This window comes from Euprymna scolopes, chromosome 26 (assembly GCF_053919585.1).
Source record: "Euprymna scolopes isolate OS-2025 chromosome 26, ASM5391958v1, whole genome shotgun sequence".
NCBI lineage: Eukaryota > Metazoa > Mollusca > Cephalopoda > Sepiida > Sepiolidae > Euprymna > Euprymna scolopes.
Window position 1 is genome coordinate 59,750,707 of NC_136507.1, and position 20,526 is coordinate 59,771,232.

Here is a 20,526-nt window from a genome sequence, read left to right on the forward strand (position 1 = left end):
TGGGGGATGCCCTTTTCTCTACCTTGCAACCTCTCTCCCACAGAAGAGACGTTGCGAGCCTTTCCTTGTTTTATCGTTATTTCCATGGCAGGTGCTCGTCTGAACTCTAATCTCTGGTCCCCCCTCGCCAATCTTTCACGAAAAACACCCGTCTAACTGAATCCACTGTGAAAAATTTTCCCCACTTTTTATCTGTGCCTAAATCAAAACGTGGATTCCATGAACAAAGCTTCTTTCTTAGAACTGCACGCCTGTGGAACTCTGTTCCATCTGCCTGCTTCCCACCTGACTACAACTTGGATGTGTTCAAGTCCAACGTTAACAAATTCTTAATGAACCGCCCTCTTAAGTAAACACTTCATCAAATCTCCACACTAACGTAATGTACTTGCAATAACCCTTATCCCTGAGTGGCTTCCAGGCCTTGATAAGTGGTAACCACTGTGTAAAAAAAAACAAAACAAAAAAAAAAACATATCAAAGGCCTTTAATAGGGTATGGCATAAAGATCTACTTCATAAGATATCCAGCTATGGTATAGCTGAAAATGTTTTCTCAATTATTAAATTATTTCTGTCTGATAGGTTCATAAGAGTAGCGGTTGATGGGCAGAAATCAGAAGCTCACAGTATTAATGCTGGAGGCCCTCAGGGATGCAACTCTCTTTCTGATCTACATCAATTATTTTCCAAATAACATTCCAGGATCATTCATTGACATTTATGCTGACGACACTACCATCTATGGCAACACATCAAAGGCTGTAAATGACCGAGTTCTCTCTGACTCTCTCTCCTCTGATCATGTGGTTCAATGGGGGAAAGCGGTGGCTGGTTACTTTTAATGCATCTAAAAACAAGCTCCTATCTTTACATCATCATCGCTCTGATCCTCATCTGGCATCAATTGAAATGAATGGCTCTCGTCTGGGAGAGGCCCCATGTTTTGACAAGCTTCTGGGCTTGACTTTTACTTCTAGTCTTAAATGGAACACATACATCAAATCTGTTGCCAAGGCCGCTGGAAAAATGGTAAAATCCTTCTACCGCTCCAGTAGATATCTCATTGCTGATGTAATTCTCTACCTATATAAAAGCCAGGTACGGCCAATGCTGGAGTACTGTTGCCACATCTGGGCAGGAGCTACTAGAAGCAGCTTATCCTGCCTTGACAAAGTTCAAAATAGACTTCGTAGCTTAGTGGGGGATACCCTTTTCTCTTCCCTGCAACTTCTTTCCCACAGAAGAGATGTTGCGATTCTGTCTCTGCTTTATCGTTATTTCCATGGCAAGTGCTCGTCTGAGCTTCAATCTATGGTTCCTCCTCGCCAAACCTTCACGAAAAACACTTGTCTAGCTAAAATCACTATCAATAATTTCCCACACTCTTTATCTGTGCCTAAACCTAAATTTAGCTTCCATGAACAAAGCTTCTTTCTTAAAACTGCACACCTGTGGAACTGGAACTCTCTTCCGGTGACCTGCTTTCCAGTTGACAACAATTTGATTATCTTCAAGTCCAACATAAACAAGTTTTTGATGAACCGTCCCTCTAAGTAATCCAATTTACAAAATTTCCACTACTTATGATTACTACGCTATAATCCCATTGACTAATGTATACCCATTAACTCGTATCCTCGAGTGGCCTCCTTTGTAAAAAAAAAAAATAAAAGAACAAGCAAAAAACTGGTATCGAATATAGAATTATTTTGATTTGAAGAGGAGGGCGTTCCTACAGACAAGGGAGATAAGTGATGAGGAATTATGCAATGGTCAACTAAGGGAGATAACTCGCCTCTCCTCAGGGCCATTTGCGAGTTGACAAGCGAGGCACTACATAACAAACATGAGTGTCCCGTGGTCGAGGGAGACTTTGGCCATTAATATTGGTCAAGATAATACCACATACGATAATAGTAAAGCAAGACGGAAGCAATCGATATGGAGGGTAAGTTTATTATTTCACCCCCCCTTTTTTATATAAAGACATTTGAAATTTATGTCAAATTTCTTTGCAAATCGTCCGGTTCGTTGTTGCCTTAACGTCATCTTGCGAGACGATGGTTTGGTTTTTCATTAATTGAATTCGATTTCATTTATCCATTTTTTTTAAAAACAAAATTCTTTCCTTTTTTTTTTTTTAATTTTAGAATTTTTATATTACTTCGTAAATAAAATGTAATAAAGTATATAGGGGTTTGTATTACTGTACACATAGATTCGAAAAAGTGGTACATATACAGTTTAGTGACGACATTAAAAAATGGAAATATTGAAAAAAAAATTTATTGTACGTAACTGTTATAGACTGAAGTTCTCCGAAAAAAAATTTCACTTCATTTGATCAAGTAGTTGTTTTTTTACAGCGAAAAAACAATTATTTATCACGACGACGTCAACGTGGCCATTTTGGAAATTTACCTAGCAGAATACCTCCATTTTAGGCCAAATTTCGCAATCTAGCCTTTTTTTTTCTCGCCAGAATGAGATGCGCACAACACATCTGCAATTTTTTTACGTTTGTTTTTTCTTTTTTTTTTTTTTTAAAATAAGAATACGGTACTGGTCGCGTCTCATTCTGGCGAGAAAAAAAAGGCTAGATTGCGAAATTTGGCCTAAAATGGAGGTATTCTGCTAGGTACATTTCCAAAATGGCCACGTTGACGTCGTCGTGATAAATAATTGTTTTTCGCTGTAAAAAAAAAAACAACTACTTGATCAAATGAAGTGAAATTTTTTTTCGGATAACTTCAGTCTATAACAGTTACGTACAATAAAATTTTTTTTCAATATTTCCATTTTTTAATGTCGTCACTAAACTGTATAAGTACCCCTAAAACTTTAATTAAACTTGGAAATACGATTTAAAAAATAGCGCGGATCGGATCACTCTCTGCATTTAGCACCAAATAAATTTATTGAATAAAATAAAATAAAATAAAATAAAGGGCTGATCAAATCTTATTAGAATTTGAAGTTCCGACGTTTTTAAATTGACAAATTGAGGAAAGCCGATTCTCTTAAAAAATACGGCACAAGTGCAGTTTAGCATCCCAGGGCAAATTATTTGTTTCCATTTTAGAAAAATAGTTCGCCTTGGTATGCTAAACTACACTTGTGCCTTAATGAAAATATAAGACAGCTTTTCGTGTGTCTCTCTCTGTTTATCGCATCTACGTGACTTACACATCATTAAAATTAAAATAAAAATCGCGGTACTTACGAACCGTGCTGACTGCTGAAATAACGCTTTATTTAGAAACCTATTCTTAGCACCCCGAGGGGTGCGTTTTGTAACTTACTTTCACATTACAATTTAATAAACAAAAGGTGGTGCTTCTGCTTCTTGTCTAGAATTCACCCTATATGAAAAAAAACAAAACAAAAATCTGTATGATTGATGTATGTACGTATCTTTTTTTTTTTTTTTTTTTACAAAGGAGTCACCACTTATAAAGGCCCGGAAGGCACTCAAGGAAAAGGGTTAATGAGTGTACAATCTGTGGCACGAAAGAAAATGCCGTATTCCAAAAATCACCTAAATTGATAGTTTTATTTTTATAAATAAAATAGTTTTTTAAGCGATAAATGGGAATTCGTAGGCATTACGATAAAATCTTGAATTTAACGTGAAAATCCAATCTAAAAAATAGTATGAGTATTCTTCTGCATAAATACCAACATCTCTGTTAAAATCAAGTGCTGTTGCTGTACTGCTGTAGTGCTGTGTGCTGTTGCTGTGCTGTGTGTGCATCTTTGTTTACAATCTTTGTCAGCTGATATTTATGCTTCTGCACGATGAATATTCTGGAAAAGTCACTTTTGATTAATGTTTGCCAGTTTTAAAATATGCAAACGAATTTTGTTGTGTTTTCAGAATAACAGAATATTTTAGAGCTGGTAAACATTTATCAGAAGAGATTTTTCCGGGGCATTCATCGTGAAACAAACACAAATATCAGCTGACGAAGAATACAAACAAAGACAGATGGAACTTAATTTTAACCAACATCTTAAGCGTAAAGTACTTAAATGAACTTAAAATATATGGTGCTTGGTGCTAATGCGGAGAGTGCCGGCCGCGCTATTTTTTAAAATCGTATTTCCACGTTTAATTAAAGTTTTATGATGTTTTTTTTGTTCAATTGTAAGGTTAAAAGTACAGAATAGGTACAAAACACCCTCCCCTCCTCATGTTAAGAATGGCTTTTTAAATGTTATTATTTCAGCACGGATCACTCTCTGCATGAGTATACCACACACACACACACACACACACACACACACACACACACACACACACAGACACACACACACAAACTGTTAAAATAATTTAATTGCGAAATTAAATCCACCAGAATTACTTTCGTTTTTTTTTTTTGTTTTTTTTTTTAAGTCAGCCATTTTAATATTTTGTTAATAGTTTGAAAAATAATTATTTTGTGACCCGTCGAAATTTGAAAGGAATCTGGAAGCATTTTAAACTATCGAATAGAAAGTAATTTTAACTGACCTTAAAATTTTTAGCAAATCCCAACTTAATTAAAAGATTGAAAATTTGGAAAAATTCACATCCAACAATTTTATAAATCCAGATCCAAAGAATTATATTGCCTTAACGAAAATTAGCAAATTGATTCAATAATAATAATAATAATAATAATAATAATAATAATAATAAAATGGTTATCTTTACGATTACTGTTTCCCCGTCACTTCCGGCCGACTCTCCCTATGTTTAGAATGGTTTTAATAACGCTAGAAAAGCCCTTCTTAACATGGTAAGGTGGATGGGTGGGGGGGGGGGCTTTGTTTATCTTCCCATATTTTCACCTAACAATTTAATAAACAAAATGTAGCATAAAAATTAATCAAAACAAAGGAACAACCGGAAATGAAGTGGAAACAATAATCGTGAAGATAGCCTAATGACAAAACGAGACAGTACACTAATAATGAAATAGAATTTTCAAAAATATTTGGTGCTTGTTGAGGTAGTTGACAGATCGATCTTTTTAAATATGTGATTTTAAGCAAAAACAATACGTATTTAATTTTCATGTCGAAAACATTACAAAAATTCATCGACTAGACAGTTATTTATAGTTTAAAAGTAATTTTTACGGAAAATTGGGTAAAATTGCATTTTTCTTAGATGCTTTAAAGTAGGCTGTGAAAAGTTCACACACAGTGGACATAACTCGGAACGGATATTCTACATCACTCTGTTCCGTCTGCCTGCTTCCCACCGGACTACAACTTAGATGTCTTCAAGTCCAACGTTAACAAATTCCTAATGAACCGCCCCCTTAAGTAAACACTTCATCAAATCTCCACACTAACGTAATGTACTTGCAATAACCCTTATCCCTGAGTGACTTCCGGGCCTTGATAAGTGGTGATACTGTGTAAAAAAAACAAAAACAAAAAACAAAAATCACATTTTAATGGCGACTACCATTTAGCGATAGGCTTTATTTTACTAAAAACACAATAGCATTTGTTCTATTCGATAAATTTTCGTAATTTTTGGATATATTACTATTTTCGACATTACAATTAATACGTAATATTGTTTTTGCTTAAAACGATAGATGAAAAAAATATCGATTTGTCGACTCTATCTTAACAAGCACCAAATATTTATTTAAAATAACAATTTCGTTTAAAAATGGCATAGTTAAAAAACAAAAGAAATGAGTGAAGAAAACCCTATCCGTGGTTTAAGTTAATTGATAAATATTTTATTATTATTATTATTATTATTATTTTTTTTTTTTTTCGAGATTTATTTTATTGTGTAAATACTAACTTGATAAACTAAAGTTATCTGCTTAGTCAATATTGGATGTTTAGGCTATTGGGACGAAATTTCGGAAATCGTGAAACTGAATTTCACATGAAAACAATGGTATCTACGTATTCCTTGTATTTTTAAGATGATTATATCCAAAAATTATGAAAATCGATAAGGTAGAAAATTATTAAAGAAAATAAGAAATAGAATTTGATTAAAACGATCGTAAGACATAGGAAAGTTCAAAGGGGAGATAATTTTCCGTTTCAATTTAAACAAGATGGCCGAAATGTTGTTACATGATAAGGGCTGTCCCCTTTTCATGTAAGTATAAAAATAGAGAGATTAGTTAAAATGAAAATGAAATAGCAATAGACGAAATTCGAACCTCGTAATGTAGGTTTAGAAATAGATTACGTGTGAGAATTTAAAAATGTAAAACAAACGTTTGTTTAGAATAGAGATAAAATATTTCAAGAAAAGAATGTGAACTGTCAAGTTTGTTATGAAATTTTAAATTGAAAGAATGCAGCTTATAAGATAATGTTTTTAACATATTGGAAAAATAGGTTACTGAGTATAGGTTAAAATTCCTTTTGTAGAAATAGGAAAAGTTTTGGACACGCATGTCCAGAACACGTGAAAGAAGGCACATGTTTTAACATGTGTATGACGTCATGGAAAATAGAAAGTTCTAGGGATAGAGAAAAACTTTAGTTAGTTAGTTACAGGACAGTCAGTGAAAAACTCAGTCTGGAGTTTGAAGTCTGAACGTCTAGAAGCGAGACGATCACTTTGAAACTAAAATGTGAAGCTTTGAATTCTTGATGATGGAAATCCTGGCCGGTCGTGTGAAGAAATAAACCTCATCCTGTGTTTTATAAAAACGTCGTCTTGTCTTATGATTCTTACAAAAAGGTAAAGTGAAAATTGTATTATATATTTGTGTTATAAAATGTCGTTTCATACACATCTCGACATGTCATATCCATAATGTGAATCAACATCATCATGTCTACACAATGTCCGAACAGTGAACACTGTCTCCTCACTCCAAGAGCTTCTTCCCCTTCTTCTTCCATAAACACAATTAAGGAATGAACATTTAATATATAGGAATCGTTATAAACGAACAATCTCTCTGGGTCTCTTACAATAAAATGAACAATCTCTCTAAGTCTTTTACAACAACATCCCTCTCTGTAATAAGACAAACTCTCACTAAGACTCGTATCTTTACTAATAAAAACTCACGTAACATACGCACAAGTGGTAAATTCGTCTAATAATAATAATAACTATATTACAATGTTTCACCTGCTAACAAGATTAAAGTTGTTTTTTTAATAATTCAGTTATATTCAGGTAATTTCAACTGCATAATTTGGAAGCTACCCTTGTAATTTATTAGAATTGATAAAAAAAAAAAAATCAGTAGAAACCATTGTTTCTTATCTGAAAACTCCATTTATCGACTACAAAATTTCGTCTATAACAGTGTAGAAGCGCCGATATTGGTCTTACAAATTGCTATTTGTCTAGATCGATTAATTTGCGTGAGTGAAGGTATGCATATGTTTTTAAGGTATGAACCCTGTGTAGTATCTGTTCTGATACAACATTTAATCTTTTTTGTTCTCAGTCAGTGAAGGAAAAAATCTTTCCAGATTGAGGAAATTTTAATTGTTTGTCTCAGTCCAGAGTACCCTTTATATGGGTAACTGGATCCTTTTCTCCACATTAGAAATCGAATCTTGTGTCTAACTCTGCCCTCGTATGGAGGCAACTAAATAGATTATCCTCAAGTTCCACGTGTATTTTTCTGTAGTTCTGCTTCACAGTGAATGCTCTGGGAAAACCCCTTCTGATTATTGTTTATCAGTTTTAAAATAAGCTAACGAACTTGGCTGTTTTTCAGAATAACAGCATGTTTTAAAACTGGTAAACACTAACCAGAAGTGATTTTTTCCAGGGCACTCACTGTGAAGCAGAACGGTAAGGAGAAACCGGAAGTAAAAAAAACAAAAAAAACAACAACAACAAAAAAACACGCTGAACTTGGGAATAACTAAATAGGGATACATAACACACATTGAGTATCGTGTTTAAACCTGAAACCAGAAATTATTAAATCGCTGTTTATGTGTATAATTTTTTTTTTTTTTTTTACATTGTTGCATTGTTTTCACTGTTCCCAAATTCCCACGAGGGCCGCCGGATCTGATACAAAGATAAGCTTTTACCGTGGGGACTTGTAGCAACCTATAACAATTGTCTAATGGAATTCGTCGGCATTCCTCAATCTCTTGAGGAAGTAATATCTGGGAGAATGTTTTTTTATACACTGAGCAGTACCAACAGATCTCATCCATCATTGCCCGGCCATGGCTAAAAGGGTGGGGTTGTTTTTTCTTGTCTCAAGTGGGGAAAATAAACCTGGCTTTTATTCAGACTACTTGTTTAAATTTGCATGACTGGGGCACTTTCGGTGTTATCCGCTTGAACAGAAGTTCTTTTTTCTTTTTAATACACATGCCTGATGCACCAAAGGGGGTATGCAAATCAGTTTCCAGTTTGACTTTGTAATGAATAGATGTGTAACAGTGTAACACTCGTCTCTATTCTAGGGAAATTTTCCTGCCTTTTTCCCATAGACCGCATTCATAGGAACTTTTGCTTCTGTGGTTAAATCCCCGGGGGGGGGGGGCTGAATTAATCCCCCAGTTGGGGAATCAGAAAGAACTGTTTTGGTTTAATTTCTGGCATGAACTATATTGAACCTTTGAACTTTGTGGTGATATGTATAATTGCAAATTCTACTAAATCCTTGAAATCGTCTCAGTCAAGGAAGATTGCTCGTAAGGTTATTACTAGCTTATAAAGCACGCTGAGATGCATCGTTTCTGCAACACTGATTGAATCGAGATCTTTTAAAGTAGGTGTTTTAGCTTTGCAAATTTTGTGTCTTCAAGTAGTCTTTTACTGCTGTGAAATTAATTCCTCACATATTACTATCGTCTTGTTTATTGTATTCATAAATTTTCAGCCAATGTAACATCCCGCCTTCTTCCAGGTAAATAATTTTGAAGAAGATTGGAGGTTACATTGGCGGAAACGTTGTGAAAATAACAGCCAAGATGAGAATTGTAGTGAAAATAACAGCCAAGATGAGAATTGTAATCCGCAAAATATTTAATGTAATCAATTGTCATCTAAAAAATTCTGAAACACAAACCTAATTTTAATAGATTAGTTTTGTTAATATTGTTATTAATATTATTATTTTTTTAATTTTGTTTTTTCACTTTTTCTTTTTGCAAATTTAAGTAGAAGTTCAAATCCAGCCCCCCCCCCTCCCCGGAGAAATTCTAGTCTGGAAACAATTTGAATGAAATTGGATTTTAATGTTCCTTACATTATTATGCAGATAACCTTTTTACAATGATAATTTGTTTTGGGCCACAAGCAAAGTGCAGCATCTGTTCTGATACTGCAATTCATCTTTTTTTGTCCTGTCAGTAAAGGAGAAATCCTTCTAGACGACAGTTTTTATTTTGTCCCAATATAGAATGCCCCTTTTTGGGGAGCTGGGTTTTTCCCACATTAAAAACCGAACGTGTCTAACTCTGCCCTCAAGTAAGTAGTGTCAATTTATTTTTTTTTTATATATCAATGTGGTACAATGTTTTTTCTCAGCAATACAATCAACAGTGTGTGTGTGTGTGTGTGTATATATATATATATATATATATATATATATATATATATATATATATTTTTTTTTTTTAATCATAATTTGTGCATTCATTCTTTTTGCAGAATGTTATCCTCATCTTCATAGTTGTTATTGGTTCACTATGTTTTAGTCAATTCATTCTCTGGCCTTCTTCAGGTGATTAACCGTGACAGGATAGAAATGCTGAGTCATATAGCTGTATCCCTAGTAATTACTGCCTTCCATAGTTGTTGTTGTTTCATCACGTTTCAGCCAACTCATCATCTGGCCTTCTTCAGCTGATTATTCTCGATAATATATAATGGCATATATACATTCACTCTTTTTTTGCCAACTGCTATCCTCATCTTTATGGTTGTTGTTGTTTCACCACATTTCGGCCAACTCATCCTCTGGCCTTCTTCAGCTGATTAGTCTCGACAGCATAGGAATGCTTAGTTTTGTAATTTATCCCAGTAATTACTGCCTTCCATAGTTGTTGTCTCACCACGTTTTGGCCAACTAATTATCTGGCCTGCTTGGATAGGATTGAAGCCACTATCATCAGATAATGCTCACTTGGAACTGTAGAGATTCAATGCCTCTATCCACTGTGCTATGGGCTCTGAAGAAGGCCGGAAACATAAAACGACAACAACTATGAAGATGATAACAGTCCGCAAACAGAATGAATGGAAAAGGTAAAGGCTATTGTTGAGATGAACTTTTTCTTGTTGATTGAGGTGTATGTCATTGGTTCTGGCAATTCTAGGAGGTCTGTTCTCTAAGGTTTTGCCTTCTCTCTTTGAGAAGCGGTTAGTTTATTGCTAATCGCCTGAGGCGCCTCTGTTGGAGAATGATGACAAGGCTGCTCAGGTATGTTTTGCAGGCTCTTTCTCTAGAGTACTGGCTTTTCAAATCCCACTTTCCGACCCTTGTCATATCATCCTGCCATGGGAAGCAGATCGATATGGTTCAATGTACCATTGAGAAATGTATAATGATATTTATTTCCCTCCGACAGTGAGAAATGTGACACAAAGTGGGATTGAAAAGTCAGTGACCCCCAAAGAGGAGCACTCTGACCTGCAAAATAAATGCCTGGGCGATTAGCGATAAACTGACCTTTTCTCAAATAGAGAAGGCAAAGCATGGAAGGATGGATCTCCTAGAACTGCACAAGACTGGTATCATACTGCAATCAACAGAGAAAAGGTAATTTCAGAAATGGCCTAGACTGTTTATTTTCGTGCTGAGGGAACAAGTCCCGACCCAACAAAAAATGTATAGTGATATTGTGTGAGGATTAGGAAAGTTTTGGCTCTTGTTCAAATGCTTATCTACATAGGAGGGTGGAGGAATGCAGGAAGTTTTACAATGTCATTATAAGCCAACCACATGACATGGTATAAATAGAAGTGCCAGAGATAAGAAATTGCTGAATGAATTAAAACAACATATACCTTTCATTAACCTCTAACACTGGGAAAAGAAAAGACTGAAATGGTGCATGCCATAGGTGTAACAAAACTGGTAAGTCATTTCACCTAAAAAATTATCTCGATCCAGAAGAACAGAAGGTATTCAAATTAAACTATTTCCTGTTTTTTTTTTTTGTTTTTTTTTAAATTTATTGTCACGTTAAATATTTATGTTTTTTAGGCACCGCCAAAACTAGGGGGGCAGGTACGTACTTTTTGACGGACCGTTTTTTTTTAAATCTACCAAAAATCAGGTAATTATCCAATCAATACGAAATTTTCAGCGATTATTAAGAGAAGAATGAACTTTATAACAGTGTACTTATTTTTCATAAACGATATTTATATATATATATATATATATATATTTTTTTGCTTACAAAACCCCCCCTTGTTTTGAAGTGGGAACAAATATGCTTAAAATAATCCTCTGAAACTAAACAAAATATATTTCGTTGTTGTAAGGGGCAGGATTATAGATTAAAAAAACAAAAAAAAAACACTTGTTTACATATCTTATTTTGACGTCTGAATATCAGAACTTTGATTGTGTTTAATTATTCCGCTTTTGACTTTTGGAGTGTGAAATTCGGTGAATATGTTAAGTAAAATAATTAATTTAAGCTAAGCAAAAAAAAAAAATTCTTTTTAAATATTTATACGAAAAAAGCCATTTTAAAATCTTTGATAAATAAATTAATAAATTTTTTTTAGCGAGCCGAATAATGCATGACCATTATTAAACAGGGAATTCTTTGAAGAATCGATACAAAAAAAAAAAATCGATAAATATTGTGCCCTTTGTGTTAAAAAATATCATCAGTTTTTCGATCCCATTTGATAACGTTTGCCGCCTTTCGACTACGGTGGACCATACGCGCTGAAATAATTTTGTTGAATCTCCATGACTGCCAAAACCGGTGAAAGCGTGAATCAGTACAATTTATGTTGGTCAACACTCACATAGAAACGAGACGTTTCTCTTTTCATTGCGAGACAAAATTATGGATGGTAAATAAAAATTTATTTTTATTATTACACGTGTTTATTTTTATTTTACCGAAACTATAGCGGACATTTCTTCGTCAGTCTGCCATAAACGAAACTTTATAGTGAAAAATTAATTTTAAACTAGAAACAGTACTTTTTTTTATACTGCGAAAAATACGCACCGTAAAAAAATGGTTAAACCTTAAGTGAAAGTGCAGAATAGTTGAACACCCCCCATGTTAAGAATGGCATTCTAAATAAAGTTATTATTTTAGTATGGCCCGTACACTTGCAGTGTCAAAATTACACAAAAGGAAGCTTAGAATAAATTCTTGTCAAATTGCCGATGTTGTCCAACGGAGCACTTGTTTTTCTAAAGTTGATTTAAATTGGTTTTCGGGTGTGTTATGACTGAATATTACACTTAAAATTGTGAATTATGCGTGAATCTCTTGAAAAACCTGTCAGAAAGAAGCCCCTCCCCATTTTGGGGAGCCTGAGCCCCCCACACGCGTACACATTAAAAAGCAAACTCATCAAAATGGTCACCCATCTGGTACTGGCTAGCCTCAGGGTTGCTTATGTAGTTTAGTTTAATTTTTATTCTGCTTTGAATTCCCCCCCCCATTTGGGGGAGCCTGACCCCCCACACACATACACATTAAAAACCAAACTCATCAAAATGGTCACCCATCTGGTACTGGCCAGCCTCGGGGTTGCTTATGTAGTCAAAAAACCCTACAGTTCTTCCTCGAGAGGAGAAATCTTTCTAGATTGGGTCAATTTTTATTTTGATTCTGCTTTACCCCCCCCCCCATTTTTGGGAGACTAACCCCCACACATACACATTAAAAACCAAACTCATACAAATGGTCACCCATCTGGTACTGGCCAGCCTCAGTGTTAATAATACATTGAAATTTTCGTCACTGAAAAATAAGTTTTTTTTGGCCTGTTTGGTCTTCCATAGTTTGCTTTGTATTAAACACAAACGTAAATATTCTCGATCTGGACTCTATATGGACGCGAAGTAACTGGTTGCCTATATGAATAAGTGGAATTATTTGAAATCCAGGTACTTATATTATAATATTTTTGCATATATTCATAGAAAATCACCCTAAATCTTAGACAAAAATAAACAACTTAATTCTTTCAAAAACCTTTTTTTAAAAATATTTATATATGCTTTTTGTGCAAGACAAAAAATGTCAATTGTTAACTTTTGGGGAAATTTTAACATTTAAAATTTAATTAAAAATAGTAGAAAAAGTTTTACATTATTCAGCTTTCTATATGATAAAATTCAGGGTTTTATCTTTCTGGAAAAATAGAAGTTACTCAGAAATCATGGTTTTTAATAAATGTAATTTTGTTTTAAAAAATAACAACAACTTCATTTTTCGGCCATTTTTGGCAGTGCCTAATGTTTTTATTCATGGCCAAACGAAATAATAACCCCAAATAGTAAATGTTTGAGATTCATACATAAAGACTGGTTTTTCATTTCACTTTTGTAAGCTAAACTTTAAAAAAGAAACATTTATTAAATATATGAGAACATGAAGCATGGACAAAAATAAGGGAAAGTCGTTACTCATACAGACATTAAGAGGGTGAAAAAGGCAAGTGCATTTTATTATAAAATGTTGATAATATCTGCTTTGTGCATTACATATATGTTATGGATAAACAAATAAGTGAATACCTGCCATGTTAATAACAGTGTCCTGTTCATAAAATGTAAAACTTGGAAAATTGTTTTTCTTTTTCTAAGTACTGATGAGATTGCCCAGTTGTGCAAAATTATAACTGAACTATTATATGCTTGTGTGCAACATTGAGTCGAAACAGCTGCACGCAAGAATTTACCAATAAAAGCCTAACATTTAAAAAAAAAAATGTCTCTTTAAGAAATATAGCTCTGGTGTTGCACTATTGAGCTATTTAAATGGGAACTTTGTGTTATTTATTGATAGGTAAATGCTATCCCAAGTAGTATAAAATTGCATATATATATTTTCATTCTTTTTGAAATCTGCAATTTCCGTGTGGCTAAAATGGAGCAAAAAAGAAAGCAGCTTTTATTTCTTTCAATGTTGCATCACAAGTGTTTCCCAAAACTACTTTATTCCTTCAACCTCATTTGTTCGAGTGTATCGTTGACCCTCCCATATTTGAATATAATGGTAAAGTCTTTTATGGTTTCTGGACTCATCATAAATTTTCTGCCAACAAATGATTAGAAAAGACCAGCAAAGTCGTTTTTGATACATGAAGTTAATATCCTAAATTCATGCAGGAGAAAAGTAAAAATAAACTGTTACTGTTTGTCTTTTCATTTCTGCAAAGATGCCTCTGTTTAGTCTCGAAAGACAATGGATGCCCTTGTAAGGGTGGTTGCATGTGTAATTGTGAGGAAAAGGTTTCCGGACCACACCTCTTCTGAATCAGCACTGCTCGAGTCCAGTAGCAAGGAGAAATCCAGGAAGACTGGAAACATGCCGAAATGCTGTGGGAGGAAGATTCCTTAAAAGGGCTTATGAAAGAACACTGTTAGAAATCTGATGTTTATAATCGACTTTTAGAAATTGACTTCTAAACAACCCTATCTCTGGTTAGGTCTTTATTCATCCCTCTTTCTCTCAAATCTATCCTTATAACTTCCCCTCATGTTTTCTTTAGCCATTCCTTGTCAATTAAACCTACCACCTCAACTGTTCTACATCTACTAACCTAAAAACCCTCATCCATTCTGAACCCTTACTGAGCAGGTTTCACTTCCATACTACATACATATGCGTGATAGATGTTCTGAAATAATAAGAAAATAAATGAAATTCAAAATTCCAATAAACGGTGTTGTTAAATAGATCACATGATCTTGTTCACAGAATTGGGTCATGTGACCAGTTTAAAATAAATAGTAATTGTTTTGGGTTTTTTTAATGGAAATCGCTCCGGATGAGACATGAAGCCACTTGATATAAGGAGCTAACACAACAAACAATAAAAAACACTTCAAAGTCAATATATATATATATATATATATATATATATTTCTGTATGCTAGAATGTTTTTATCTTAAATTCGATAAAATTATGCAAAATGTAAAAACTATGCATAAATAGAATTCAGCATAATAGTGAAATTAAACGAATCATCTAATCAGAAACCATAAAAAATAATTAATTAATCCTCGTTTTTCAAATGAATATGCAAATTAGTTAACCTTCATGAGTATATTATGAATTTAAAAAAAAAAAAATTTTTAAATAGAAAAAGTAGGTTTTTAATATCAATGTCAAAGCGAGAAAAAACTCAATTTGTAGGTATATAGATATGTACACATGCACAAATGATTTATTTGAAAAAGCATGGATTCCAGAGATGTACAATAAAACTGTAAAATCTATATATATCTATAAAAGTGAAATTGTCTGTATGTGTGTGTGTGTGTGTATATTTCCCTACCTAACTACTCTGTCAATTATCAGTCTACAAACTTGAGATTTGACATAAGGGGTATTGAGATTTGGGAAAATCTTTTTAATCAGTTTTCGGCCAGAAATTTTTCAAGGGATCAAAATTCAACGATTTGACCTTTGAAAACTCTACCAAACTCCTCTGTCAATTTTGGGTCCAAACACTTGAAATTTTAGATGTAGATTACTTGGACATGAATCAAACTTTATTTTGATTTGAGCTCAAAACAATAAATGTTATGGGGTCAAAATTGGGGTTAAAGTTAAAAATAATATTACCTCTGTGGTCTCTACCAAATTACTCAGCCGATTTTTGGTCTAAACATTTGAAATTTTACATAAAGTGTATTTAGACATAGGACAAGCTTTTTAATTGTTTTTGGCCGAAAATTTCGCTCCCAAGGGGTCAAAGTTCAAAAGATTTTACCTTTGCGGTTTCTAGCAAACTATTCAGCCAATTTTGGTTCTAAACATTTAAAATTTTACATAAAGGTATTCAAACATGCAGCAAACTTTTTAATCGGTTTTTGGGTGAAAGTTTGGCTGCCAAGAGGTCAAAATTGAAAGAATTGACCTTTGCAGACTCTACCAAACTCCTCTGCCAATTTTGGGTCTAAACACTTGAAATTCTAGATGTAGGTTAGCTGGACATGAGTCAAACTTTTTAATATATATGCATATGTACATAAAGTTATAAACAGTATATAGGGCCCTAGCAAAGCCGGGCTGAACTGCTAGTACTATCTAAAAGTAACACGCAGAAACATGAAACATTTAAGAACACAAAATGTGTGAATAATATCAGGAACAGCAAAGCCATATCTCACACAATGTAACAAACACTTTTTTTTTTTTTTTTTACAAACTTTATCTAAAACATTTACAGCTTGCTCTTATGATTTCGAGTTACAAAGAACTTTTTAACATCTAACACCACAAAAACGAACTGTTATACAGTCTTTGATTAAATTGTTCTCTTTTACATAAAACTATTTTCGTTTTATTTTATCGTTTAGCACATGTTTGTTGTATCATGAAATACTTTGCAGCATTAACTAAGAGCTATAAAGTGATGGTTTTTTTTTCACATTAAAGACTAAAGAATATATAAACTAGGAGTTGCCAAACGTGTTTTTTTTTTATTTCTTTAGAAAAGCCAACTTAGAGATATGTTTCAACCTTTTTAGGTCAATGTGTCATTTGGTCAGGAGACAAACATTGAAGTTATCATGTCGGTGCTGATTAAATGCTCCACAGATCGTTTATTGACAAAATTAAAAATGCAACGAATAGAACGAGCTGGTTTGGCTACATTATTAGAAAAGTTTCTAAAAGCAATGTATACCAAGCATTCAAGGAAGAATATTACGATAAAAGAGTTTGTAATTTGCCTCTATTAAAGCACTAAAATTATCTGATCCATAGCGATGTAGAGCTTCCATTGCTAACGATGGAAAAATTTGGCAAAATACTGAACAAAATTGAAAGGGTGTATATCCAGAAAGTGCGTGAAGATCTTTTGAGAATTGTACTAAGTAATATACAATAAGTATATTTCTTGTAACATTCGTTCAAGAATTCAATTTTTTTTTTTCTGGCAATATTTAATTGAAAATTCTACAATCTTTGTTTAATTTAGGAAAAGTTTTCTTTTTTTTTTTTTTTTTTTTTTTTGTAATATTGTAATAGAGCGTGTATGGCAGCAATATGCAAATACCGAGCCGTGAGTGAAATGATGTCACAGTAAGCAAAAAAGATTGTAAAAAGAAGAGAGAGCATGTTAGACAAGATTATCACATTAGAGACATGGTTGACGGCACAATTAAAACAAGAAGTCATGCATCGCAGGAGAATGAGGATATCATTATTATAAAAAAAAAAAAAAAAAGGAGTTATTACTTGTTTTTTGTTCCTTGTGACGTACTCTGCTACAATGTGTTCGGTCTACATATGTAAAATTGTGCACAACAGTATAATTTTATTGGTCCCCCGATTTATCAGAGAGGGACCTATGTTTTCAGTGGCGTCTGTGCGTCTGTTAGTCTGGACGATTGCCAGATAACCGTCCATTAGTTTTTCCTGAAATTTTGCCACAACTTGTATTTCATCAAACAGATGTGTGCAGTGAAAAAACATTTTTTTGCGAAAATTTCCATTGCGTCCCCAGGGACTCAAAAGAGGTAAAAAATGCCCCAAAATGGCACGTTTTGCTCCATAATTTTTTATCAATCCATTACATTTTTCTGAAACTTGGCCAAAATGTGGAGCCCATTGATTCAAGAATTTTTTTTTTTTTTTTCCTAGCAATATTTAATTGAAAATTTTATAATCTTTGTTTAATTGAAAATTTAGGAAAAGTTTTTTGTTTTGTAATATTGTAACAGAACGTGTATGGTAGCTATATGCAAATACCGAGTCGTGAGTGAAATGATGTCACGGTAAGTAAGAAAGATTATAAAAAGAAGAGAGAGCATGTTAAAAAAAGATTATTACATTAAAGACGTGGGTGACATCACAATCATAACAAGAAGTCGTGCATCACGGGAGAATGAAGATGTCATTATTATAAAAAAAAAAAAAAGAGTTGAGTTATTACTAGGGCTATGCCAACAGCATATTCTTTTCCTTGTTTTGATTTTCAGGTATATCATTTATATTTTATATGTTTTTATCTAGAGTGATGTGATCCTCGGTTGATTAATTGTGTCTTTGTCGGATATATACTTGAGAGTAAAAGCAATGAAAAGAATATGCTGTTGTCATAGCCCTAGTTATTACTTGTCTTTTGTTCCTTGCGACATACTCTGCTACAACGTGTTGGGTCTACATGTGTAAAACTGTGTACAACTGTGTAATGTTAATCTATAACAGAAAGAATTTTTTTATATTTTTTTCTTAGATATCAGAATAAAGAAAAACCCGCACCCAAATCCTTTCTTGGGTTTGTTTTTTTTTCTCATGGAGTCCCAGATTTTCAAGTTCTAATGTTGTTTATAAAAGTATTCTTTGTTAGATGAGAGCATAGGATTCAATTGCTATATCTTGATGCAAATCAAATTAGTGTAATACAGTGGCCCTAGGATACGGTTTTTTCAGGTTGCAATGTGCAAAACAATGTTTTTCTGGACCCTGGTTATGGTATTTGCCCCACCTTACGGTGTTATTCATAATGTTATTTGATTATATACATGTGTATTATATACTGTACTGTATTTTGTTATTTATTTTTAATGCCGTATCCCGGGGTTATTTGTACTGTTAAAATTTCTTTTTTCATGGCGGTTTATTAAAATGTTGGTTAATCATTTGTCTAATTGTCAATTATATCTTATACTAGCAAATATATTTTCCCCCTGGTTCCATATTTTTGCTAGACTAGAAAGACGATATCATGATAAACAAACTACATGCACTTATCCCCAAAAGAGGAGGTAATAACTTATCCCCAAAAGAGGAGGTTAATAACTTATCCCCAAAAGAGGAGGTTGATAACTTATCCCCAAAAGAGGAGGTTGATAACTTATCCCCAAAAGAGGAGGTTGATAACTTATCCCCAAAAGAGGAGGTTGATAACTTATCCCCAAAAGAGGAGGTTAATAACTTATCCCCAAAAGAGGAGGTTGATAACTTATCCCCAAAAGAGGAGGTTAATAACTTATCCCCAAAAGAGGAGGTTAATAACTTATCCCCAAAAGAGGAGGTTGATAACTTATCCCCAAAAGAGGAGGTTGATAACTTATCCCCAAAAGAGGAGGTTGATAACTTATCCCCAAAAGAGGAGGTTGATAACTTATCCCCAAAAGAGGAGGTTAATAACTTATCCCCAAAAGAGGAGGTTAATAACTTATCCCCAAAAGAGGAGGTTGATAACTGAGAAGATAACATTATGGTAAACAAATGTAGGAATTCATGCCTGGGAGCACAATATCATTACAATAGAATAGATAGTACACTAACTACCCCAAAAGGAGAAGATAATTCTAGGACGATGGTAGCGTGAGGAACGAATGTATACTATACTGTCCCCCCCCCCAAAAGAAGAGGAGGTAAATGCTTGGGAGGAATTTATCATGACAAATGAAAATATGCTACACATAATTGAATAAGCGTAAGCTGTTTTAATGTTAATATAGTTAAGATAGGTGGAAAAAACGATTTGCATTTATTTAGATAACGTTAAGATTAATGGCCAGTTTTGTTGTCTGCTTGAAATGCCGAAATGAAAATTGTGTGGAAAAATAAAGTCACTATTTTTATATGCTGAGGAAGAACGATAACTTCCTTTCATAATTTTCTGCTTAACAAGAGACATGTTTCTAAACATTTCTCAGCCCATAACTTAGAAATAGTAAAAAGAATAATCGCTAGAAGATTGCTAGTGAAGAAGTTTTTCAGAAAGGAGAGAAGGAAGGAAATACTATTATAAGTGAAGAAGCAAAAGAAGAAGAGGAGGAGGTGCAGTATTTCTCAGGTCAATACATTCACCTGTTTTATCTCCATTGGATTTTTTTCTTTTTTTTGCCGTGGAATCCTATCAAAATAAAGATCTTTTTATTCCAATTTAAAAAAAAATAAAACTCAAGGTCAAAATAACAAACGCAAGTCAACAAAGCATTAATTATGGAATCTATTCTGAGAGTCTGAAGATTGGTCTGCAAAATGGTTGAATATAAAAAAAAATGGTGGTCATATAATAATGTAATAAGTAGAAAGTATTTCAAGAACAAAATTGCTAAATTTTTGTATGTGTTAATGTGAACCCCTGCACTGGTTCGAACACATTAATGAACTTTCCTTTTCTTTCTATATTAAAATCTGAATGGAACAAAGTATTTTTCTATAACATCTTATCTGTGATACAAAATATCACAAGATTGGGCCCGAACTGAATACTTTTTTTGTCAAGTCTTATGTAAACAAATACTTATTAAGCCATCTTCTAGTATAATCAATTCCTCTTAAGTAAGCTTTTTCCATTTCACCTATTGATTTCAATACTGTTATAATAGTATTCCTCGTTTGATTGAAAAATTCTTTACTCCTTATCTTCAACTG

At 33.5% G+C, this 20,526-nt stretch overlaps 1 protein-coding gene across 1 annotated transcript in view; it reads left to right on the top strand.

The window, feature by feature from the left end:
- Positions 1-1,795: 1,795 nt before the first annotated feature.
- LOC145248096 (endoplasmic reticulum mannosyl-oligosaccharide 1,2-alpha-mannosidase-like) overlaps positions 1,796-20,526 on the top strand; it is a 92,293-nt gene continuing 73,562 nt past the window's right edge. Inside the window, exon 1 of the mRNA XM_080109885.1 lies at positions 1,796-1,950. Coding sequence (XP_079966011.1) covers positions 1,849-1,950 — 102 coding nt within the window. The 5' untranslated portion in view covers positions 1,796-1,848. The remainder of the gene's footprint in view (positions 1,951-20,526) is intronic.